The sequence below is a fragment of the Danio aesculapii genome, chromosome 12 (genome assembly GCF_903798145.1).
Source record: "Danio aesculapii chromosome 12, fDanAes4.1, whole genome shotgun sequence".
Classification (NCBI taxonomy): domain Eukaryota; kingdom Metazoa; phylum Chordata; class Actinopteri; order Cypriniformes; family Danionidae; genus Danio; species Danio aesculapii.
Genome location: NC_079446.1, coordinates 37,191,052 through 37,218,577, shown reverse-complemented (window position 1 = coordinate 37,218,577; position 27,526 = coordinate 37,191,052). Strand labels below are relative to the sequence as shown.

The 27,526-nt window shown below is 36.0% G+C and overlaps 1 protein-coding gene across 3 annotated transcripts in view; it reads left to right on the top strand.

Moving 5' to 3' along the window:
* aatkb (apoptosis-associated tyrosine kinase b) overlaps positions 1 to 27,526 on the top strand; it is a 91,537-nt gene that overhangs the window by 47,703 nt on the left and 16,308 nt on the right. Inside the window, exons 2-5 of one of the 3 annotated variants that reach the window (XM_056468908.1) lie at positions 2,048 to 2,181; positions 16,599 to 16,740; positions 26,178 to 26,257; positions 26,991 to 27,109. In XM_056468908.1, coding sequence (XP_056324883.1) covers positions 2,048 to 2,181; positions 16,599 to 16,740; positions 26,178 to 26,257; positions 26,991 to 27,109 — 475 coding nt within the window. Of the gene's footprint in view, positions 1 to 2,047; positions 2,182 to 9,620; positions 9,934 to 16,598; positions 16,741 to 26,177; positions 26,258 to 26,728; positions 27,110 to 27,526 lie in introns of those variants that run through there. The other 2 variants (XM_056468910.1, XM_056468909.1) reach the window with 2 other exon arrangements.

Sequence of the window (27,526 nt, the reverse complement as noted above, 5' to 3'; positions counted from 1 at the left end):
CTGTTTATTACTTCATGTGTTTGCCCTAGAACTTCTTTAATAATAAATGCGCCCCTGGCCTGCATGTCAGATCTATATTAGATCTGACAGTTAAAAAGAGAGAGAAGAAAGCTGAGAGTTATCTTCGTTCAGCCTCTGTTGGCCTTACTTGCTGCTGCATTTTAGAATCTTTTCACACTTTCTAGGTTTGGTTTGATTAAAAGTTGGCGTGTTCATGTGGGTTTCATCCGGGTGCTCCGGTTTCCCCTATCAGTCCAGAGACATGCGGTACAGGTGAATGGGGTAAACAAAATTGTCCTTTCAGTAGATCTTTGTGTGTGATGGAGTTTATCTTGGGTTTTCATAAAAAAAACATCAGATCATGAGATTCAGTGGTAAAAATAAACTGACAACTAACTAAATAATTTCAGCATGGTGAAGATTTCAAAACCGCAAGATGAAAACAGCAAAACAAAAATTAAAAAGCCCCAAAATAACAAATTTCTCATGCGATTAAAATAAACCAATGCTGGACGTTGTCTTATATAATGTGCAACACAAGCACTCTGTACAAATCTCTGAAAGAATAATAGTATCAGTAAGCCAGAAGAGACCATGGACTATTGCAGTTGACTTGACACCATGCTTTCGTTGTCTTTTGTGGAAAAATACACAATAAATCCAATTTTATCATGCAGTTTTAAGTTAATTAATAAATTTTATATGCTCAAAAAATAGATTTTTGCTGCTTGTTCAAACCACTTATTTAAAATAAGCCAAATCAACACAATTCTTGAGTTTTTTGTGACAATTTATTTGTTTTATGTTCAATCCACTTAAATTTGTCAAAACAATTAAGTTAACTTAATCGATGTGTGTTGGTACAACATGAAGGAATTAGATGGAACATGAAGGAACTATGTCCTCAGTTTAAACTCTTAATTGGAGAAATTTGATCAAATCTATTAAAATTAAATGAACAATTTCAATTTTGTATTCATGCACTTTATAAATCATATTTTAAATCGTGACCTGTTACAGCTTGAAACCCCCCTCTCTCTGTTCAAGTCTTCCACAGAATTACATGTAACACGGAGCACTGCAAGCAGAAGGAGGAGTGGGCGTGGCCAGCAGAGCAGGGGAAAAAGAGGGGAGCAAACAACTGTTGTCAGTTGGCTCACAAAATGAGACACAAACAATGAGGAAACCCATGATTTTGTAGTATCATTCATTCATTTTCTTTTTGGCTTAGTCCCTGTTTTAATGTGATTTTAAAAATAGGCGAACACAGCAGCACGGATACAGGCAATAGGTCTGAATGGTAACGAACTCAACTAATAAAAGACAAAGTTGGCCATTCACCAACTCTTGTACAGCTCTCTCAACAAAAATGCTTCCCTCAAACCAACAGCTTTGCTGTATTGGCCCTGACAGAATCACAGGGAAAAACATGCAACAAACCCCGTGGATCATGGAAACAAATATATGCGACCAGTGTGTCTCATCCAGTCATTGGTTCTCACAGCTTGGCTGGTCTGCCTTGCTTTCGGAAAGCACGTGTTCTCATGAATAATTAAGAAACAGGGTCTTCTCATAGGGATAAGAGAACTCCGCTATGAATGATAATGAGAAACCGACGCGTCATCACTCCACTAGCAGATTCGTGCTACGTCACCGATTTTGATCCCGCCCTATATTAGCTGAAAAAAGCTCAAAATTATTCAATTTTCCCCACAATTAAAGCTGACAGGTGCTAACACTGTCTTAAACAATGCTCAACACACACAAATCTGCTAAAATCTCAAAAAAGTTCTGCAGGGTGTCTTGAACCTTTAAAACACACTTCTACATGTTTATGAATTTAAACCTAAAAAAATTAAGTTTTATTAAAAAACACTGTAAACATATTTTAATAGTGTCATTGGCAGATGTCCAAGAGCGCTGTAGTATTGGTTTTCTATGAACACAAATAGAAGAAAAGCCTGTTGCTATATGTCAGACCTGTTGCTGGATGGTGTTTTATGATGTTTAGATACTTTATGTGTGTTATGCTATCTCTGTCCTGCAGATGGCGCTCCTCTGAGTGATCTGTCCTGGTCATCCTCTCTTGCTGTGGTGGCTGTGTCTTTCTCTGGACTCTTTACCTTCATCTTCCTCATGCTGGCTTGCCTGTGCTGTAAAAGAGGCAACATTGGCTTTAAGGTGAGACCCTCTTTCACTTCAGCCTGCTTTGAAAACAATTTCTCTTAAATTATTAAACAGACTGACATGATTTATATGGTCCAATCACTGACAAAACTCCCCAAAAAACCCCCACAAAAATCAACACAATGTAGGTCTCAGGCCCATCATATAGATTTCATTATTTCTTATTTGAAATATGTTTATGTGATATATATATAAACACACACGCACACACACACACACAGACACACACACATACACACACACACACACACACACATACATAAACACATGCAAGTCAAAATTCAAATTCAAACCCCTAGAAGACAAAGTATTCAATGTGTAAATATAAAAAGCTTCCCTCTGTAGTAAAAGCCTATCTCTGTCACCACCCCTTCTCGTTATTTTAACTTGTTCAATGCCTAGATAGCATAATGTCAAGTTATGGGCCAGTTAATGTTTTAATTCAGTAAAGTGAACAGCATTTCGTTGGTCATTTAATCCTATATTACCGTACTTCTATGTTCAGCAATACACGTTTTTAAACATTGCTTTGTTTCACCAATGTAAGCTAAACCGCAAGGACATTTGATCATATAGATCACATTTTTTATTGCAAGAATTAATGCCTTTGATCTTAAACTGCTTACCTGAATGCGGATGACTAAAGAACTGACATTTTTGTGAAGTTACACTGCGCGCATTGGCCACATCTATAATTTCCATCAGGAACTCGTGCAAGTTCGAGGCTTATTTGAAAACAATTTGTGGGGGATCTTTACAACTATGTCTCATAACAGCATCTGAGTTTAAAATATTTCAATGTTTTCGTAGTATAAATGCAACATCATTACTTCAAACATCATTACACCAAATACTATTTAATATTTGGTAATACAGGAGATCCTTGTATTTACTGGTTTAGGTAATTTTCGAACCAAGGATTCTTTCTGATCAATGTTTTTAAAACAATCTGCAGCTTCTTTAATCCATGTTTTGGCATACGCTCTCTCATTAAACTGCTGACATAGTTCCTTACACTCTCATAATAAATGGTACAATGTTGTACCAAAGAGGGTACAAACCCTTGTCACTGGGGCAGTTCCTTTTTATGGCACAGAATTGTACCTTAAGACAAAGAAACAAATTTGTACCATTGCAGTTTGTACCTTTATAGATGTGATTTGTACCACGGGAAACCAAAATGTACCTTTGGGTTTTAAAACCAGCAGATACAATTTTGTACATTCATCAAAGGTGCAAATCTGATCCATGAAGGTACCACTACAGTGACACTTTGTAGTGTCAAATGTGTTCCTTCAAGAACTATTTTGCTAAATCAAATATGTCAATTTATTTTCAGTAAATATAAAACGTCAAATACATTTTTAAAAAGTTTCTTTTTGTGTAAATGCACCTTTTCCATTTACAATAAAGAATAACAAACACTTTAACATAAATCAAAAGATCTCTTTTTTGCTAAACATTACACAACACTTTTCACAAAAATGTCACAGAAACACATTCTCCCATGTACAAAATAAAACCTTTTTTTCTCCAATTTTCACACAATGCCTTTGTAATCACTTAAAAGTTCATTTAATTTTAAAATAGAAATAGAAATATGCAAAAGTATTGTAGTGAGATATGCACAATGTTTGATTAGCTTTACAAAACTAAAATGTCTGCATCAACACTTTGCATATGTGGAACTTTTGCCAGCTCACGTGCGTAGTAGAAAGCAAACGCCAGAAGGTGCAGATATCATTAATGAAAATGTGTTTATCAGAAACGGATACCAAATGTTTATTAAAACAATGTGACTTTAATATTTGGTTCACCTATAGTTTTGTTTACCAGTTGTTTTGTCTTATAGAACTTAATAACTAATGTTTTTGAGTTTCTTTAAACATTTGCTTTTAAATGATGATTCATGTTTTAATATATAAATTATTCATAAAATCACTTTGCCTTTCCAGTAATATTTATTGAGTTTTTCAACACTTATGTACCTTTTTATGAGAACAATTGTGTACCTTCATTTCAGTTGTACCATAAAAGGTACAGAACAGTATCATAAGAGATATTTTCTGTACCATATAAGGTACAACTTTTACAAAGGTACAAAACTGTTCCTTAAGGAGCATTATTTGTACCACCGTGTACCTTTTTCTGGGAGTGTACTGTACATTGTTTATTGTATGTTTCAGTAGAAGTACAAATCCTATGGATTCTCTTAAACTGACTAATAGGCTAACATTTCTTTAAATTAGTGGGATGAAATTTACTTTGACCATGTAAAATTAAGTTTTTATTGGTGGGATTTCTGTACAAATCTATTGTCACCAATTTATCGTCATCTTTTATTATAAGTAAGTGTAGAAAACTCACTTGTGAGGAATTTACTTAATAGTAAAGTTAAGTTGCTATTATGATTTAAAACACACACAATTATACATTTTACAAATAGATTATGTTAAGGTGTGAACAATGATAAAATTAGTTTTATTTACAATCAGGTGTACTATACTCTAAGATTATTATTATTATGAAGAAATATAACTAGAAACAACAGTGGTGCGATAAAGTATTATTTATTTTTACATATTTTTGTGATTGTGTAACCTGTGACATTTTTTGTATTTTATATAATGCACTAATATCTTCATATTGCTGTTAATGAAAGCAGAATTCACATTAATGTGACAAGACCTGGAGGCAAAGATTTGTGATACTTAAGAAACACTAATAAATAGGCATGAAATATTGATTTGCACAGAGTGAAATAAGATTAAACAAGAAATGAGATTTAAATGCCATTAAACCTTACAAATCATTCAGCAGTTATTTAAATAAAAAAGGGGGTGGCACAGAGGCTCAGTGGTTAGCACTGTGGCCTCACAGCAAGAAGGTTGCTGGTTCGAGTCCCGCCTGGGTCAGTTGGCATTTCTGTGTATAGATTTCAAATTCTCCCCATGTTGGTTTGGTTTTCCTCTGGGTGCTCTGCTTTATCCCACAGTCAAAAGACATGCGCTATAGGTGAATTGAATAAACCAAATTGTCCATAGAGTGTGTTTGAATGAGGGTGTATAGGTGTTTCCCAGTACTGGCTTGTGTCTGGAAGCGCATCCGCTCTGTAAATATGCTGGAATTTTGTAAATATTTTAAATATTGGCTGTTCATTTTGCTGTGGCAACCCCTGATAAATAAGGGACTAAGCTGAAGGAAAATTAATGAACGAATAAATTAAAAAGTAGAATTCCATGACTGACCAATCACATTGTTTACACATATAAATCTCACTATTTGTCATTGAAAGCTTTTTAATAGGGAGAGATTTTAATCAAACTTGCCAGTCTTTTCTGCAAAATATTAACACAAAGCATCTCTCCATTGCAACCTCTTGGCCTGTTGCCGTCCTGCAGTTATGAATGAAGTCAGTAAGTTTGAAAAAGCAGCGTTCATGAGTCACTTCTGAGTCTGTTTCAGATCCTCAGGAATGCTTTGATCAACTGCTTGAAGATTAGCACAACACATGCATTCTGTTCAGCTGCATGTCCTCACGGCCTTTCGAGGTTACAGAGTCCAAGAGTTTTGCAGAAAAGCAATTTCTGCAGTGCAAACCACTTAGTCCTGTCTCATAAGGTTAAAGGAACCGAGGCAGAGCAAGCGCAGGGACACAATGGCTTCCCAATAGACGTGTTTTTGTAGTGAGCAGAAGCCTTCAAACAGCATATGGCCATAGATCTCACTGTGCATTTTTCAGCAGCACCTTTAAAGTGGGTCAAGGCACTGGAGAAATGAAACCCGTGTGAGAGAGAAGGAAAGCGCTTTCATGCTTCTGAGCACCTGGTCTCCAGTAAAGGCCAAATATTTGTAATTACGATCCCTCGGTGGAACCACAGCTCAGCGCTTTAACATCAACTGCTGAAGCTGCTCTGCGCGTCTATCATCCAGTGCATTTTCTGTCTCTATTTAACACTTTTTTTTGTTTTTGTACATAAGTTGGGAGACTGACAAGCCCGAGGGTAATTGATTTGTTCCCCTTTAGCATTCTCGAGGCTTCAGACACTCACTTATACAATCCCCAAGCACTGTGAAAAATTGTTTGTGTGTTATTTTGAGGTGAGTGCATAATGTGGGGCTTACGTAAAGTGCAGAAAGTGTGTTTTATGTGTCTGACTAATTTGGAGTTGCTCATTATTTTATCAGGTATAAATCTAATATTTGAGGATTATATTTTGACATTTCTTTAAATAGATTTTTAGGACACACTTCAAATGTTGGTCATACTTTACAATAAGGTTCCATTTGTTAATGTGTTTACTAACATGAACAAAAACCAACATATAGGCTCATTGTGAAAACATAGCCCTTTATGCATTTCTGGACATCGCGAATTATGTAGACAGAGGTACGTATGGCTGTATTTCATTTTTAAAACAAACACTACGAGGCGGTATGACACTATTTTTTTCGCGCTAGCAGCTGACCGCTTACCTACGTAGGGACAGCTTTCCTGCTGTTACCAGTTTGTCCAGTGGCTTGTAGTGTACATCGGCAGACTTGAGACACAGAGAAGAGTTGATTGCGATAACTGGGTTCGAATTCATTGAAGAACGGTTCCAGAAAGCGGGTAAGACAAAAACAGAAGCCAAAAAATAAAATAAACGAGTAAATAACTGTGAGAATGTGGTAAAATCTGAAAACGTGGTAGAAATCAGGGGGCTTTTCTTTTTCTTGATTGCTTTTCAAAACACAGTCGCTTGGGTTTAGGGAAGTAGGTGGGCGCTGGTCAATCGGTGCTTTTGAAAACACTATCGGTTGAGTTTAGAGGGTATGTGGGGATCGGTCAGTCAGTCAGTGAGTCAGTCGACAGCGACCTCTGGTGGATTTACGGGTGAACAGCAGCCGCGAATGGCACTCGCAAGAGAAATTTGAGATATGAAAAAGCGTACACAGCGGCCTCTGGTGGATACGCGAAAACAAAAACTGCAAAAAAGCGTAGCTCCTGGGAGGTATTTGGCGATTTCTCGAAATGTATATAGGGGTACGTTTTCAGAATGAACCTAGGTTGACAAAAACATGTTTAGCATTTATTAAACATAGTTAAACATTTACTAATGCATTATTCAAATCTAAGGTTGTGTTATTTAATATTATTTAATGTGCTGTGAGTTAACACTAATAATTAGCAACTGCATGTATTTCGTAACTAACATCAACAAAAAAGAAAATTCTGTAATAAACGCACCGTTCATACTCATGTGAATGCAACAGAATGGAAACGCAGGTTCATGCAACAAGTTTTTCATGTCGCTGCATTTAAAATTTCATGCTTGGTGAACTGAAGGTACTTGGAGACCTGAGAAATCACATCACATGTTTACGTGAGACCAATAGAAGATCAAAACATGACCTCTCTGTATAGAAATTTAAAATGTGGAGCAGTCGCTCGCTTATCAATGATCATCTTGTTTTATCCTGTCCCATTTCACGCTGATATACAACAGAATTGCGCTAGCTCAAACTCTGGTGTGACCACGACTTTATTGTGAAGTGTTACTGCAATTTTAATTGACTTGATTACCAGCTGGGTTAGAGCCCCAGCTGGTTAGAGCCCCAGGGTCAGTTGGCGTTTCTGTGTGGAGTTTGCATGTTCTCCTTGTGTTAGCGTGGGTTTCCTCCGGGTGCTCCGGTTTCCCCCACAAGTCCAAAGACATGCAGTATAGGTGAATTGGGTAAGCTAAAACTGGCCATAGTGTATGTGTGTGAATGAGAGTGTATGGGTGGTTCCTAGTGAGGGGTTGCAGCTGGAAGGGCATCCGTTGCGTAAAACATATGCTGGATAAGTTGGCGGTTTCTTCCAATGTGGCGACCCCTGATTAATAAACGGACTAAGCTGAAAAGGAAACGAAGGAATGAATAAATGTCAGCTTAGTACATTTATTCTTAATTATCCTTAATATTATTAAAGATGTTGCAGGGATAATGCACTTAATAATTTCATGGAAGATACTGCAAATTTCAGGATTTTATCTGATAAACATAAATAGAGCAACATTTATTTAAAATACAAATCATCTATACAATTTATAAATGTCTTTGCAGTAAATTATGATCAATTTAATGCATCTTTACAGAATAAAAGTGTTAAATTACTGAGAACAAAGTGCACAAATTTCTTGTCGATAATAATATTTGACCTCCATAGCAGTAAAAGACTACACTCTAAAAGTTATTTTCCTACTTGTTCAAACTACTCATTTAAAATTAGTTAAAACTCCACAATTCTGGTGATTTGTTTGGGACAACTTAATTGTTTTATGTTGAATTTGTTTAGCTAACTTATCTGATTTGTGTTAAATTTAATTTGTTGAAACAACACATTTCTTAAGGCTTTTTTAGGATAACTTGATTGTTTTATGTTCAATCCACAAGTGTTAATTTCATTGACGAACAATTTTCATTATAATTATCTCGACGAACAAGTTTCTATCGACGAAAACTAGATGAAAACTAAATAAAAATTAAGTGATTAAGTAAACGAAAACTGGTATAAAAACATATATTTTCATTGGCTAATAAATAGGAGATGAGAATGTGATTGGGGGATGTATTTTGGTAAATATCTAATCAGAATTAATCTTTAATTTTAACTTAATCTAATACTTAATGTTCTTGCAGATGCTTAATTTTACATATTACTTATGATATAAATCAACAATTCATATCTAGTTTATGGTCTTCAATAGAAAAGCTATATTCAATATTTTAATTAGACAGTTTTATTTAATTTTAAGTTTGAATATTTTGTTTAAATAAATGTATTCAATATTTTAATTAAATTACACTTAAAGCAAATATATTTTAGTCAACTACATGTATATCTAGAGTAGATTTAGTTGACTAAAATCTTATGAAATTTAGTTGACTAAAACTAAAATGATTCAGAAGACTAAAATATGACTAAAATAGAATTTATTTAAACTACTTATTTAAAATGAGTTGAAACAACACAATGCTTAAGGCTTTTTAAGGACAACTTGATTGTTTTATGTTCAATCCACTTAAATTTGTTAACTTAATTGATTTGTGTTGGGACAACATAAAGGATTTTATTTACAGTGTACTAAGAAAGTCAGTTGCCAACATTCTTCAAAACATCTTTGTCATGCATGTGTGTTCATCATAATAAACAAGCTCACACATCACAATATCCCTTTACTGTGTATTTGTACATGCGTGCAGCCGTACATGTGATCACACTCACTTGTGCCGATGGCTGAGGAAAAGGCCTGTCATGCACATGTGAGAAAGAATGAGCGCGAGGAAGGAAGGATGAAGAAAAAAAGAGTGATGTCATAAGCACAGAATGTGAAAGCCTTTCCCTGTTAGATTTTCTTTCTTTTTTCAGCCTCACATTTTTGTGGAAGCGTCTCCACTATTCTTAATCACTGGTCGTCCACACTCTCATGGGAAGAACACAGGAACTGCCCCTCCCTGCTTTCTCTCTCTTTCTCAAGTGTAGGATCTATTTGCTTTTTTATTTGTACGTTTTCTGGAGAGATATGATGATGTATTTTGGAGAGCGGTTGCGAAGTGCCATGGGCCAGTTCCTGATGGTTTTGTGTCTGGTGCGGGATCCGTCTTGGATCATGAGGGCTCCTCACAGGTGCTCTATGAAGAGCCCAATGGTGCAGGTTCATGGGCGAAAGGCAAGAGTTAAAGATTCTGCGCAACCTGTTAGATCTAATGCATTAAGAGCAGGTAAGATCAGATATTGATGAAGTCTTTGCACTTACAAAATGGGAAAGCTGATTTGAAGATAATAGGGTCACTTTATTTTGATGGTCCGTTTGTTGAATTTAAGTTACATTGCATCTACATGCCAACTTATTCTCATTAGATTATAAGTAGACTGTTAGGTTGGGGTTAGGATTGGGGTAAGGTTTAGGGTTAGTGTAAGTTGACATGTACTTGCAAAGTTTCTTAAAGTCAGTTAAATATCTGTTTAGCTGCAGTATCAACCGATATTAAGCAGACAGCCTACTAATACTCAAATGGACCATCAAAATAAAGTGTTACTGATAACAGTATAGTATATGCAAAATTTTAATAAAATGTTTGCATGTGAATTAAATTTGAAGTTTAATTATGAAAAATAAAACTGTAAGCTATTCTTTTTGAAATAGTGTGTATTGGTTGAATCAATCCAAAACTTAGAAACATGAAAGCATTTTAGGTATTATGCATTATATGAATAATGCATTGTTTATTGATGCTGATGTGCATATAATGTAATCCAAATTGCACATTGTTTTTATTTATTTTAAAAAACTTGACTTTTCTTAACCCATATGTACTGTTGGGCATGTTTTCATCCACTCTGGAGCTATTTTAAGCCTTAACTTGGCCATTAATTTTTCTGTTTCAGTTAGCAGAATGATTTTTGGTGACAAGTCTTATTTTGACACATATTTTGAAAAAATGCTTTGAATTAAAAAAAAAAAAAATCAACAGTACACTCTGGGCAAATTTACTACCCTTTTGTTGAAAACATCCACTGAATTAAACTGCCAAAAAATGCATCAGATAAAGATTTTTTCAAATTTGTTTTGCATAAATCTGTTAATCAACCTTATTCCTGATCAAAACTACTAAATTGCTTAGAAAATGACAGGATTTTAACTCTTTAATTGCTAGATTTCTAAATGATGTCACTGATTTGGTGAAAAAAAAACACACACAAAATGACGTCTTTTCAATATAAAAAGTAATTGTGGACTGGATTTTGTTTGACCTTTTATCAAATTCTTGAACATGTGAAACAGCATTGACTTTGATGCCTGGATTTTCATTTTTTTCCTCTAATTTACTGTTGGTGGCTGTTTTTGCCCCATTGACTACCATTGTAACCACATTTTTTTTGATTGCAAAACCTTGACATCATATAATCATGCATTTTTGATTGTTGGTGGTTTTCCCTGTTGAGAAGAGGTCAAATTTGTCATTTTTACTGTTGATCATCAGTTGGCATCATTAACCCTTTAGATAGGCCTGTGCAAAAAAAGCTTAGTTTCTTGAATTTGTATGGAGTATAACAGCAAATTAAAGTGTGTGTGTATGTTTCTGTGAGTGTGTGAGATTGTGAGAGTGACCTTTACGCACTTATCTGTACCTTGATGTGTATGAGAAAATCAAAATATGCATCTCAGCTCTAAGAACTACATGGAGTAAATAAAAACAAAGACTGTGTATGTATGCACCATCATATGTGATTATAATGGAGGTCAGTGGAGCAAAAACAGCCACCAACAGTAAATTAGGGAGAAAAAATGAAAATCTAAAAATGCATCAAAGCCAATGTTGTTATTAATCGTTCACATCCAAGACTGTGATAAAAGGTTAAAAAATCCAGCCCACGATTACTTTTTATAATGAAAATACATCATTTTGTGTGTTTTTTCACCAAATCAGTGATATCATTTATGAACATGACAATTAAAGAGTTAAAATCCTCTATTTTTTTAAAACATTCAGTAGTTTTGATCAGGACGGAGGTTAATTATCAGATTTATGCAAAAACAATTTGAAAAAAATATCTATCTGATGCATTTTTACATCAGTTTAATTCAGTGGATGATTTCATCCCAAACATAACAAAAGGGTAATAAATTTGAACAATGCACAAGGGTTAATTATGTATGTATGTCAAGTGATCCCAAACTGAGAAACCCGAATCTTTCTTATATAGTGCATTATATGTAGGAATTATGGATTGTTCATTGATGTGTTGCCTTCATGTGAACTTTGATTTAAAAGTCCAATAACACAAATGCTGGTTTTGTTTTTAAGTGGTTTTGTTTGTTGGTCTCAAATGAATATTTATCATCTGGAATCTCTTCTTTAAATAAATGTCATTATATCTATTGCAGAAAAACACATGAATTTCAAATCCAAAAACACGCATGGTCACATGATAAAACCACAAGCGTAACGTGTTACCCATGTAAAACATGTACTTTGCACATGGGAGACTAGGTTTTGAAACAGTTTAATGATGTAAATGTGTGAATTCCCATGTGGAAAAAATGGGAAATATGCATGGTTTTTTTCTGCATTATTTTTTATATAGTAACTAATGAATGATTTTAATTGGTCCATGCTATCACGATTTAAAACTTACCATATAGTGTCTAACAAAATATGTAATTTTTTGATTTACTTACATACTTTGTGAGATTTTTGTGAATGTCTTTACTGAGTTGTTTCTAAAATAAATAAATAAAATTTAATAAAAAATTTGGGTTTTTGGGTGGATGTATTGGCGTGCCCTCAAAATAATCTCTAAATATGAAATGCATTATGTAAAATTTCTGGAAAGGACAGTATTGGCTTAAACCAGATGCTTCTTCATCCAAGCATTTAATAGTGCAGAGAAGATGTTTCTGATTATTAGCCTGATGTGAGTAAAAATGCAGTGTGACTCAGCTGGCAGGAATGTTTATCCTGTGACTTAAGCTTAACAATATGGTTTCAGGCGACAAATTATTGCAGGTCTTTAGTCAGAACAGCAGCGTGTCCACATGGGAATCCCAGCACTGTCTGTATGAAGGTACTGTAGTGTTCAGTAGCGCTGGGCAGATCAGGAGCTGGGTCATATGGTAGCAGTGTGGGTCGTGTGAAGATGTGGACCACGAGGCCTCTTGGGGAACTTGAGTGTTTGTGTGTATATTAATGTCCATGAGCTTGTGCTTTTAAGTGTGCGCGACCCCTCTGGGTCACTGTTTTCCATTTCTCTGACCCTGTAACTCCGTACTAGCGTTCACAGAAAATTCACTTGCATCTGGAGGAGCATTTCCGATTCCTGAACACTGCCAACTCTCGTCTTTTGTCTGTCTTGTCTTTTCTTAGCACTGTCTCATCTCTCTTTGTAGTTTCACCATATCCATGTGGAGATGAAAAGCGCACTAGAACACGGTGTACAATACGAGTTTAAAGCTCTTGGGATTAATCTGATGGCGCTTTATTTATCTGATTATAGTGACATGCTCTTTAATGGACTGTTTAATAAATTGCCATTTGTTCCAGTAAGCATTAAATGTCTTTTATATTAGTTCTGTTTAAATAATCAGGTTAAAGGCTTATTCATTAAAGCAGCCACAGATGTTTCTTTTCAATTTAAAGATCTGCCTGCTTGTTATTTTTTTGGTTATCAAGTCACAAAACACACAAGCACACACACACAAACACACATCTATTGTTATGGGAATGATTTCTATACTGTATGTATATTTTAAACTATTACCCCAATCTGTCCCTTACAAAAAATAACTGCAGTAAACGAAGTAAAACTGCAGTATAACTACAGTACAACAGCAATATATAGAAGTATAACTGCAGTAAAATTAAGTACAATTGCAAAATTGCAATACAATAAAGTAAACACAGTTCAAATACAGTACAGTAAAGTTCAACAGCAGTATAAGGTGCAGTAAATTGGTGCAGCTGTAGTCTAATATGTCAATGGTGTGGTAAGAACTGTACTGTACTTGTGTTCCAAGGGGTTTGATCTTCTACATCTTCAAGAATATTTTGTACTTTTTTCAGGTATTTTTTTGGATTCAAGTAATTTTTTATTAGAATTTTAAGAGTTTTTTTTTTTTGCAAAAACGACTAATATAAAATAACTGCCGTGAACTGAGCAGTACAACAGCAGTAGCTCATATATAATATAATATAATATAATATAATATAATATAATATAATATAATATAATATAATATAATATAATATAATGCAAAATTGCAGTATAATGAGGGGTAAACACAGTTCAACAGCAGTAAAATCTGCAGTACAACTGAAGTTTAAAGGGCACCTAGGTTACCCCTTTTTCTAGATTTAATATGAGTCTTTTGTGTCCGCAGAATGTGTCTGTAAAGTTTCAAAGAAAGCTCAAAAAAACCCATCAGATTATTTATTATAGCAGTCTGAAGTTCCTGTATTATAGCTGGTAAAACCTTGTTGTTGTTTTTTTGTACTGGGCCTTTAAGGCTAGTCCTCCCCACCCACCGTTCCCAGGTGCCTGTCAGCAGCATGCCTCAATCGCTGCCCTCGGCTGCCTCAGGAATCATATCTCATGTACAGTAACATTTGTGAGACACACACACACATAGCGACAGCGCCCGTTGAGCTTTGCACTCTTTTTGCAGACATATGTGATAGGCTACAGGTTAACGTACAAAATAAACCTGATTTAACGTCCACAAACCGGGATTGAAGCGTCTTCTTTTATAATTGTTCTGACACGTGGCTGTGCTGATGAAGCAAATCTGAAGTGAATCGCTGTAATTCATTATACTCGTGCACTGTTTTAAAACATTTTAAACTTGTAAAACTCACTCTTCATTTGATGATGATTGATGATCCTAGCAAACTGAACAGACCTTTTATTCCAGGTTACTTTGTGCATGTTCTGTCTTGTTGATATGATTATATGCCTTACTACGCAGACATGTCAATGCCCGCCTGTCAATCAATATTTGTGGGAGGGGGGACCGCGTTCCTACGTCAAGTTGCGATCGGTCTGAAAACCACTCCAATTGGTCCACCGTTTTTATGTTGTTAAATTTGAAAAAAAAAGGACTGGGTGTATTTATATCAGCCCAATGTGACTGTCTACACACTATACATACACATCTGTCTGTCCAAACAGCTTTAAAAGTAGATTTTTCACCATAGGTGCCCTTTAAATAAACAGAGGGGCAATATAGTATTATGTTACAGTATATAGTTTATTGCACTAAGGTACATAAGTATTAAAAGGTACTGAAACCTCATTTAGAAACCATTGTCCACTGAGCAAAAAAAGTAGTAGTTGTACTGCAGTTGTATTGTAGAGGTACTTCAGTTGTATTGCAATAGTGGTATGGCAGTTGTACTGTAGTAGTACTTCAGTTGTATTGTAGTAGCAGTACTGCATTATAGTAGTTTTAGTACTTCAGTACAATTGCAGTAGTTGTACTGCAGTATAGTAGCAGTATCACTTCAGTACTATTGCAGTAGTTGTACTGTAGTAGTAATTCAGTTAAATTGCAGTAGATGGACTGCAGTTGGTTGTATTGTAGTAATTCAGTTGCATAGCAGTAAAACTGCAATATACTTAAATAATGTATATTTTTTCAGAAGTTAACTAAAACTGCAGTTTTCCTTTAAAAAACTGCAATAAATTTTTGTAAAGGGTATTTTTATATTTCAAGATATTTCATTTTGTGTGATTCATATGAGCTGTTTCCTCATGGAGACAAAAAGTTACTGTTATTGCTATACCAGTTCGGTTTGAACTGGCTCAGTTTGAACTAAACTTCAACTGAACTGAAAACTGAAATGAAGTGCTTTCAATTTACTAGAACTTCATCTATGCCAGCAGGCACAGGAAATCAACATGATTTCAGATTGACGTTGCACCCCAACGCTGGGGGATATTGCATTTTGGGTGTAAATGAAAATAGGGTTGATATCAGAACCCAACGTTAGGCTGACATCAATGCCCAAAGTTGCTCACTTTCCAACACGACCTAAAAACAACAATATATCAACGTATAATGATGTTACAGCTTGACGTTGTGTGGACGTTACCCCCATGACGTCTATCAGATGTTGGATTTTGTTTGTTATACCAGACAAATAAATGTCTGTATTTAAAGTCAATATATTTGACGTCATATGTTGGTTTAAGATGTTGGCTCGACATTGGATTTTGGTCACTTTCCAACACAACCAAATATCCATATGATTTGACATGGTTACTGGACATCAAAATAACGTCCTTTGATGCTGAAGTTTGGTCAACCAACATCACAACCTAAATCTAACTTATTAATAAAGTCTTATAACATTGTGTGCCTGCTGGGATGTGTGCTGCGTGGACATAATCTACATTGTAAAAGCGCTATAGAAATAAGGATGAATTTAATTGAATTAAATTGATACTTGTGGGCACATTTGGTCCCCACAATGTAAGGAATACTTGGTACACACACGCACATATACACAAAACAAAGGGTCCTTAAATCCTTCCCACAAAGCTTGAAATAAGCTGAGCAACATTATATAATTATTAGAATCTCTTAGAAAAACAAAACGTGAGAAAGAAAACGTTATTCAAAATCCTTTCAGGGTGAAAATATTTGTAAAAAAAAATGTATGGTTCTACTTCGGTTTCTTCTTGCATAGCACAATTTATTTTTCACAATTTATTTATTAGGTTAAAAACAATTCATTTAAGAGCAATGTTTTAAAAAGCATTGAGGAATAATGATAGAGTTACACTATTTTTGTTTGCTAGACTTTTTTTTCACCCACTTAGGGTTTGGACTTAAACTGTTCTGCTACTTATCCTCTGACCTCTGTGTGTTTTATTGTAACCACAGGAGTTTGAGAATGCAGAGGGAGAGGAATATCCAGCGGACATGTCCACCCCGGCATCTCCTGCATCTCACAGCGGTCCTGACGTCTACATCCTGCCTCTCACAGAGGTCTCGCTGCCTGTCGCAAAGCAACCTGGCCGATCAGGTGGGTCTATGTCTCGTGATTATTAAAAAGAAGCTTTCTGTATGAGCAGGACCAGATGCGATAGCACTTAAGAAAGTGCGAGCGTGTGAAGGATTTCCTCCCAGTCCTGAATCCGCTCTGACCCCACTTTTTGCAACTCCCATACGAGATTTACATTCTCTGGATGGATTTTTTTTCTTCCAGAGGATATTGTTAATGTGTTCAGTCCTGCTTCCAACCCACAAGTTCTCCAGTGTAAAATCCAGAAGAGACCAACGCCCTGCTTCCTCCTCCACTTTTCCCTCATGGGGCAGACACTCTCCCACAACCTTGCCCAGCACTGGACCTTCACAAAGCAGACCAGATGCTAGTGATGATGGCCATCAGAGCTGTGCAAAGTTAAACAACCAACTTTACTGTTTATTGAACAAAATTAGCCACTCCCAGCTAGAATTACATGCTGCAAATTACTTTTTTTTTTATAGACAATCGATTGCATTGATATCCTTGTGTATTCTTATGTTTTGGTTGAACTTTTAGTATTTTACCCTCATTTCCTTTTAGAAATATACACTTGTGACCATTAGGGCATAAATATTACCACATTCAATACAAAAACAGTGACATCGTCAACCTGAATTCACCAAGTAGGACATGTTTCTGGATTAACATCTATGTTGATCCTGGAACAACATTCCAATCAGCTATTCAGAATTAAGGGATATGTTTACCGATCATTTTAATGGACTTCTACATGATTGTTATCCAACTATTATTCTCCTCTGATTTTGGGATTAATTTACAGTTATGGTTGGGTTTAGGGGTAGGGAATAGGTATGGATTACATTTTCAAACATAAATGGATGTTAATCCAGTATCGCGTCATACTTTATCAGACATTATGTAAACAAAATGATATTATGTTGAGACTTGTGTTACAATACAATATTATTCATTCATTCATTTTCACTTGGCTTAGTCCCTTATTTATCAGGGGTCTCCACAGCAGAATGAACCGCCAACTTATCCAGCATACTGTATGTTTTACGCAGTGGATGCCCTTCCACCTTCAACCCTGTACCGGGAAATACAATATTATTGTGATTTTAAAGTATATTGTGATTTATTGTCATTTTTCAACTTCAAATTATGTCTCCAAATGAAAATTTTGGCAAATCTTCCAACCTAATTTCCTTTTTTTCTATTTTAACTAAGCAGAAACATTTCTCAGTTTGTGTATCTCACTTCAGTTTTATTTCTGCAATACAAAGAAATAAGATTGTCAAGCTGAAAAAAAGACCAACACTTTAATAAAAACCTGTATTAAATATTGTATATAGTGATGCTACCATATATATTTTACTACGACACCACTAACTAAAAAGAAAACTCACCAACATCTGCTCTAGTGCACTGTAAAGTAATTGAATTCAATATTTAACTAAAACAATATAATGAAATATTGTTGATATTTCAACAATAGACACCATGTGTCTATAAAATATTGCTGTGGAAAATTTCACGACACTATGGTGTATCGATATTTTCCACCACCCCAAATAAACAAACTAATTTTAGGGGTTAAAATTAATGTTTTAGTTCGTTATTTTATGGACTGATGCCGTTAAAGAAATCTACATTAATAAAAGTGCTAAAGAAATTATAAGAAATTATACTTTTTACTTACTTCCAGGGCTGTTTATATCAAAGTTGATATTTAGCCGCACCATTTTGGTGTTTCGTAACATCAAATTTTTATGAGGTGGGTCGTTAGCCCAACGCTCAACCCCCAACCTGGAGGACCAGGACATACAAACACACACACTATGGAAAATTTTGCTTACCCAATTCACCTATAGCACATGTCTTTGGACTTTGGAAACCGGAGCACTCGGAGGAAACCCACGCGAACACTGGGAGAACTTGCAAACTCCACACAGAAATTCCAAACCAGCAACCTTCCTACTGTGAGGCGACAGCGCTACCCACTGCGCCACCGCGGCACCAAAATTGACATCATTAACTTTATTTACAGTACATGAACACCCAAGAGTTTAAAGCATTCTTACAGATTAAATCATGTTTGTGGAGAATATTTTGCTAATTAACATTATTTTTGTCATTCCACCAACATTTTCGCATTTACCAATTTAAAACCCAAACAATTTTGCTCCCAAGCATTGTTTTTTTTAGTCTATTGTTTTCCATCTTACTCTCTCTTAGTCCATCTCAATCCACACAAACATCTGCCTGTTGCGTAATGCCGCCTCAGCCGGCCTACATAAGTGTGGCTTGGAATCTGAGGAATCCGAGAAACGATGTGTACAGTCCGAGATCCATGGATACTCTCAGTCTCTCTCTTTCCCACAACAACAGCTCATTTGATTATACCCTGACTGTGAAGCTAGCAGCTAATGTGGTGCGATTAGTAAAGGTCAACAGGCTAAGAGGCTGTGGTTATCCAGATCCAGCTCACACAACACTCATATAAAAACTTCGCTCTAGCATTTCATTAGCACTTTAACTGAATAATAGATGCAATGTTTTGACATATATTAACAGTTATTAATCCCAGTACGATTTGCTCATGGTATAGGTTTATAAGCCCATCTGGAAGAACCATAAACGGGCCTGTTTTTTTTAGGAGTGGCTGGAATGATGTCACTCCTTAAGGATGAGGTTGATGTAAGATATACAAAGGTCTTGCCAGGAAGTGCAGGTCTCAGTCACTGTGACACCGATAGCATCTGTCTGCAATCAGACCTGTCTTTCTTCTCCTGGGACGTCAGCTAGACAAATGAAGAAGCTAATTGTAGTGTTTATCATGCGATTTGAGAGCTTTCAGCCAAACAGATCATGCATTGCACTCTGGTGTGCAGTATCCACCCTTACACAGCTGTGCTCATAAACACACCCTCACACAGACACACATTTGAGTGTGCAAAATACTCAAAAGATCACATCACTATTTATGTAACATGCACACACCCTCGTTTATCACACACACTTCATTAAGCTGCATGACGGAAAAATTATTCAAACTGATTTGCATTGCTGATGAAAGTATACTGATGAATAAAGCAAGATGTGCACGGCAGCGGTAAACACATTTCACTGTGTTTGATAATGTATGATAATTGTCTTTGGTTGGAGTGGAATGGTTTCTCTCCATTATTTCTCCCAAGCGATTGCATTCCCAGCAGCCATCTGGCCTGCGTGTCAGTGTCACTGACCAACACTGCGCTAATGACCAAGCCAAGCAGTCAATCAGATATTCAAATACACAATGAGTGAATTCTGATACGTGATAGGATTTTTGTTGGTGTTGTTGTCATGCTGTTGGAGGAGGTCAGTGTTTTTCAATTCAGTCTTATTTTGTTTATAAATGGCTGAGTTTTCAATGCAAAGTTTTAGTGGGAGGTGCAGTTAATGTGAGTTGGTTTGTGTGTGTGTGTGTGTGTGTGTGTGTGCACTAGTTTGAGTAGTTTATGAGGACACATTTGTATAAGGACATAGGTACAGTAAGACCAAAGTCCCTTTAAGGCAGGGGTCTCAAACTTAAATTGGCGGGGGGCCTTTCCAGTGACTGACAATTCAAAGGAAGGCCGTTTTAACAATCAAGCACAAGAAAATGTGGAAACCTGACATAATTGATGCATCTTAGGACAACAGACATGGCGTTTATATTTTAAGCATTACCTGTCACCAGTGATAATGCAAATCAGCACGTTTATCATGTCACATATCAGCTGCTGAAATATATCTGTGGATGTTGTGTCTATGGCCAAGCGTTAGACACACTCAGTCATTCTTCCACAGAGTATATGCAGTCAAAACTTAAATGACTTTGCTGGCAATTGTTCTTCTCATTATCTTTCTTTTTTGTAGAACTATAACAAAGTGGAGAATCATCAGTCTGTATTGAATGATGGTTGGCTCCTGTTCTAGAAAGCAGGGCGTCATTCGCCATATTGACTGTTATACTTTTCCCCATTTAAATAGACACGGGTGACATGTCTTGTGTATTCTATAGTCTTTGAAATTACCTAGATATTACAATGTTGAGGTGGTTCTCAAGGACTTGCCCTGTGTCCTTGTAAGTCAAAATGCTATTAATGATGTCTTTTTTGCCACAGGTTTGCTGTGGGTGTTGGGTTTAGGGGTAGGATTAGGGTAAGACAATAAAAACAAGCATTCATAATACTACAAAAATATATTACACCTATGGAGAATCTTGATAAACCACCAAACCAGTGTGTGTGTGTTCGTGTTCATGTGTGTGTGGTGCACAGAATAAAATAATAAAATACGTGGTTGATGTAACAGCAGTTTTGGTGTTTCATGGCAACAACAACTGTAAATCCTTATTATCTTTTAGCTGTTAGCATTTGTAATGACATTGTAAGCAGTGAATTTTTTTGACAGTGAATTTGGTTGTGAAATGCAGCTCTCAATTCTGTAAGTGACAAAAGTAAGTGTCTAGACCTGGATTGACATAAAAGCAACATTTTAGTTTTCATTTCAGGTGTAAATTAAAGAGATAATGCTAACCTGCTGATAGCTGTGTTTTGGACTATTGTAGCTTGCTTTTACTTGACCTAATCTGATAATAAATTGGTCCAAATCTATCACATGTTCGAAAACTAGTTCAATGACCATATGTGAGCGTGACAACCTGACAGCTGGTTGGCTGCTAATCCAGGAAGGTCTACCAGCTCGGACCAACTAATATCCATAATATATAAACCATCCAGAAACCAGCTGCAAAACATAACTTAAAGCTCAGATTGGACATTCCTGATTTTCATTGATTTTGATTATATTTACTATTATAGTGTTTATCAGTGGTCATTTTAATGTCAGTCTTTTAATTTAACACTATTTTTAGATTTAGTTTTCATTTGAATTAATTATTTTAACTTTAAGTATTGTTAAGCTATTTTAAAAATATAACTTTTTTTGTTTTTAAGATTTGCTTCTAACATTTTATTATTTTTTTATTTTGATTATCTTAATTTCGATATTTTTATTAGTTTTGCTTGACAATAACAAAGATAGTATACTATTGATAAATGTTCTTTGTGTTTGGCTTTTGTGCTGTTTTATTATGTTTATTACACATTCATTTGATTTATAAATTAATTTCAATCTCATATACATGCACCGGCCACTTTATTACCGGCCACGCAAATTTCTAATCAGCCAATAATATGGCAGCAACTCAATGCATCTAGGCATGTAGACATGGTCAAGACGATCTGCTGTAGTTCAAACCGAGCATCAGAATCAGGAAGAAAGCTGATTTAGGTGACTTTGAACATGGCATGGTTGTTGGTGCCAGACGGGCTGGTCTGAGTATTTCAGAAACTGTTAATATTTTACACAACCATCTCTAGGGTTTACAGAGAATGGTCCGAAAAAGAAAAAGTATCCAGTGAGTGGCAGTTCTGTGGGCGCAAATGCCTTGTTGATGCCAGAGGTCAGAGGAGAATGGCCAGACTGGTTCGAGCTGATAGAAAGGCAACAGTAACTCAAATAACCACTCTTTACAACCGAGGTATGCAGAAGAGCATCTCTGAACGCACAACACATCCAACCTTGAGGCAGATGGGTTAGGGTGTCTCACCTGTCAGCTAAGAACAGGAAACTGAAGCTACAATTTGCACAGGCTCACAAAAATTGGACAATAGAAGATTGGAAAAACGTTGCCTTTTTTGATGAGTCTCGATTTCTGCTGCAACATTCGGATGGTAGGGTCAGAATTTGGCATCAACACCATGAAAGTATGGATCCATCCTGTCTTGTATCAATGGTTCAAGCTGCTGGTGGTGGTGTAATTGTGTGGGAGATATTTTCTTGGCACACTTTGGGCCAATAGTACCAATTGAGCATCGCTGACCATGTCCATCCCCTTATGACCATCTTCTGATGGCTACTTCCAGCAAGATAATGTGTCATGTCATAAAGCGCAAATCTTCTCAGACTGGATTCTTGAACATGACTATGAGTTTACTGTATAAAAATGGGCTCCACAGTCACCAAATCTCAATCCAATAGAGCATCATGGATGTGCAGCCAACAAATCTGCAGCAACTGTGTGATGCTATTATGTCAATATGGACCAAAATCTCTGATTAATATTTCCAGTACCTTGTTGAATCTACAGTAAATCCAGGCAGTATGTCATATATCATACACAGCGGTTTGCAACTCCATCGTAATGTAATATTTATTCTGATTTGTTCTTTCCTATCCCGCACCCACATCAAACATTTCTGATTCGCTTACCAGCCATTTGCTTTCCCATGTCTCATGCTGAAAACGTCAAGAATAATAGCATTAGTGTTTCCATCTGCTCAGTGGTACCAAGCAGCACCGTCGACATGACAAAGAGCCCAATTCTCCCCAGCGAAGGTTCTCTAAAAGGGGGCAGACAGAATGAATAGCCTCTACAACACCACATGGGCGTAAAATATGGCTGCTGCATAAAAAAAGAGGACAGGGAGCAAGACAGTATGTCATGCACGCTTACAATAAACTGTCTGTTTGTGGGCATGATAAGATGAGAGAAAGAGAGAAAGGCACTGTTACGGCTTTTTGAGATGATAGAGATATGCAGGCATCTGTCAGACGAGAGGTTGAGCGAAACAGAAAATCACTCTTCAAAATCGGTCCCTACTGCAGCAGACTTGATCCATTCCCTGTCTTCTCTGAGAAGAAAATGCCTTTCAAGCGGTTTGATAGATCACAGGCCGATTTTGAACACTTTAGACAGGCTCTTGAGTTTTACTTTGTACCATTTTACATCACTCTTGCAGAGGAGATCACTTACTGCCTTTTGGAGAGGATATTTGGAGGATGATTTTCTTGTCGGAGGAAAATCTTGATGTGATTTTTGTAAAGCTCAATTGTGCACTTAAGCTAATGCTGGTTCAATTTTGCTATGTTGTACTTTTTGATTGATTTATATTTTTATTTGTTTGTGTTTTTGTTGTGCTTTTTGACTTTGCAATGGATCTAACCAAAAAAATCCCAAAATTTTGAGCTCAATTTTGCTTTTCTGCACTTTATGGAAGTCCGTTTCTGCCAGAGGATTTAGAAAAAAAGGTAATTGTGACTTTTTATCTCACAATTTTGACTTCTCAGTTTATTTCTCACAATAGAAAAAATATTTACTTTTTTAATTCAGAGGATTTAAAATCTAAACTGTGAAATGTAAACTAAAATGTCTGAGAGTTTATATTTCCCAATTTTAACTTCCCAAATACAGTTTTACTTAAGAAATGTAAAGTCAGAATTGTGAGAAGGCTTACAAACTCTCACGCAAGAAAAAAAAAGTCAGAATTGGAAAATGAAATTAAATGTTCGGATGCAAAATCTTTTTATAAAATCTTGTATTTAAGTAAATCATCTTCTAAAATGATAAATTATCTCAGGCTTCTGTGTGTAAAAAAATGCAAAAATGCTGGGACAACAAGAAGGAATTATATTAACTTTATAATTTTCTTACTAATTTTGATTGAACATAAAATAATTAAGTTATCCCACCAAAAAAAGTTGAGGAATTGTGTTGTTTCAGCTCATTTTAAATAAGTAGTTTGAACAAACAGCAATCAGCTTTTTTTTGAGTATATTATAGTGTTTATCAGTAGAGATTTTAGTCTTTTTACTTGTCCCTCGTTATTCGCGGGAGTTATGTTCTAAAAATAAGCTGCAATAGGCGAAATCCGCGAAGTAGTATTTTTTTTACAATTATTATAGATGTTATACACATTTTATACACTTTTCTCAGACAGGCATTAACATTTTCACACTTTTTTCTTTTCCTCTGTCTTCTTTTTGTTTAAACACTCTCAAAGTGCAAACCTTCATAGAAAATATGTCCAGTATTATAGAATGAAACCAGAGATCAAAACCATTTGATCTTCATTTCACTTATTCCGTAATGGCGCCCTACAGCGGCGTAACTTCTACCTTCCTTTAGCATGTCCAGAAGTTTAACATTTTTCGCATCTTCCTCTGTCTTTTGGGTGCTACCGCAGGTGCCTTTGAAGGTGCTGAACGTTTCATCAACATTGTGGGGAGAAAACTTGCAAACATACAGTACAGCACTTCAGAGTCACACTGCTAGCAATCGAAGAGGAAATTTGGCAAGCTGAATGCATTTTGTACTGTACAGGCGACACGACACGGAGGAGATTGATTGACAATGGTCTACAGCCAGTCAGGACACAGAACACGATGCACTGTAAAAAAAAATGTCAAATTGCACTAAATAAGTCAGAGAAACTGCGAGGCCACGAAAATGAATCGCGTTATAGCAAGGACTCACTGTAATTGAACTTTAAGTAGTGTTAAGCTATTTAAAAATATTACTTTTGTGTCTTTTATTTTTAAGATATTCTTCTAACATTTTATTATATTTTAATTTGACTATCTTAATTTCAATATTATTTCTTAGTTTTACTTAACAATAACAAAGGTGCTATTTATACTATTTATAAATGTTCTTTGTGTGTTGATTTGATTTGATTATAAATTAATTTCAATCACATATATTAAATCCAGGCAATATGCCATACATCATGTAATTATATTATCCATCTTGTATTTAAGTAAATCGTCAGCTGAAATAATCATCTTTCTCAGGCTCCTGTGTTTAGTTTCAGGTGATGAATAGGCTTTTTCATTGCCTTTATAGTGAAGTATTCATTCATTTTCATTCAGCTTAGATTCTTTATTCATCAGGAGTCACCACAGCGGTTAGAACCGCCAAATTATCCAGCATAAGTTTTATGCCCTTCCAGCTGCAACCCAGTTCTGGGAAACATCCATACACACTCATTCACAGACATACACTATGGCTAATTTAGTCTATTCAATTCACCTATAGCACATGTCTTTGGACTGTGAGGGAAACCGGAGCACCCGGAGGAAACTAACGCAAACAAGGAGAGAACATGCAAACTCCACACAGAAATGCCAACTGGTCCTGCTGGGACTCAAACCAGTGACCTTTTGCTGTGAGGTGACAGTGCTAACCACTGAACCACAGTGTCGCCCCTAAAGTGAAATAACTGAAAATAAATATAGGAGGCTGTGAACAATAATAATTTCAGATGGCACTTAGAGGCTTTTCCATCTGAACTTTTCCATGATACCGTATGTAGAATTAAGACATGGCAGAATTTTAATTTGGATTGGAAGTCACAAATTTTTAATTCCTTTTTAGTCTTGATGACAGCAGAATTGTCTCAATGTTTGAGAATAAATCAAAGATCATCTTGTACAGTTCCTAAAAATCGAATTCATTCCTTCATTTATAGTATGTTCTCTTCTTTATTTATGTTTCCTGTCTAGATTTTATAGACTCTGAGTGGCAGATTTTCTGTTTGGCTCATTAACTAATTACTGTCTTGTTCTGTCTCTGTCTTTTCTTGCTGATAATGGTCTTTCAGTCCAGCTCCTGAGATCCACCGAACTTGGCCGCCAGAGTTTGCTCTACATTAAGGAGATTGGACATGGCTGGTTTGGCAAGGTAAGTCAAGTCATTTGTTGTTTTATTTGTTTTATATGTGCGCCTCACAGACATTATTGCCTTTAGCATGTACTGTACTGCAGCTGATCAAAGGTTTAGCTCTATAGTTTAGTCTCAAGGATGTGAAAATATCTTCAACGCTACGTTACAAGCACCTCACCTGTACTTTGATGTTGGGATGGTGTCTTGACTGTTCCCTCAGAGAATTTGATGTTATTTCTATGTAGCAGTAAAGCAGTTTAAAATTTCACAGGAATAACTGTGCCTCTTTCATTCTCATTCTGTCTTTCTTTCTCTCTACTTCTTTGTCTTTTGTAACACACATACATAAACACACACACACACTTCCCCAATTACCCCAACTTCCCATTGAATGGGTATGTCCATCTGTATGTGTGTCTCTGTGGCTGCATGTTTACTGATGTCCCATCTGGTTTTGTGTTGTTTGGTCTGTCTGCGTTTCCATTTGAGCATGATTCCTGGACTTCTTTTGATCTTTATTTGTGTGCAATATCTGTCTTCCATTTTCTTTCTTCCTTCCCGTGTGTCCATTTTCTTCTCGTCTGTATTTATTTGTGTCTATCTGTCTGTCTGTGTCACTCTGTCCATAATTGTGTTTGTGTGTGTTGTCCATTTTCCCTTTGTTCACACCTGTTTGTGTGTTTGTGCTGTCTTTCCCCTGTGTGTCTGTGTGTGTTTTGTGTATATGTGTGTCGGTGGGTGCCGTCCACAGGTGTTGTTGGGGGAGGTTCACTCTGGTCTCAGTAGTACCCAGGTGGTGGTGAAGGAACTGAAGGCTAGTGCCAGTGTGCAGGACCAGATACATTTCCTGGAGGAGGCAAGGCCTTATCGGTAATCTTCCATTTTATTTCTATATTAATGTGGCATAGACCATTTTGAGGGATGTTAACATTAACAATGGTCCTGATGTATTTCTTGTTTTACATTTTAAATTTCCATAGTTTTTGAGAGTCCAAAAAGTTCCACATATTGATAAATAATGTTATGATAGCTGCTATAACATCAAGTCATGATTGAGTTGCCTCTTGTTCCAGATAAGAAATAGTTTGACAACAAGCATGAAATGTTCATGGGCCAATGACATGACCACATTGAAATTATCTATATGCACAGCTTGTGTTTTCAGCCAATGATAAACTTCTGGTGAAAGGTTAATGTGACTATTTTCAATTTCATTAGGTGTTTTACAGCATCGATGAAGTTGTGTAATTAAAAAACAATCAGTTACACTTTAACTGGGGAATATTG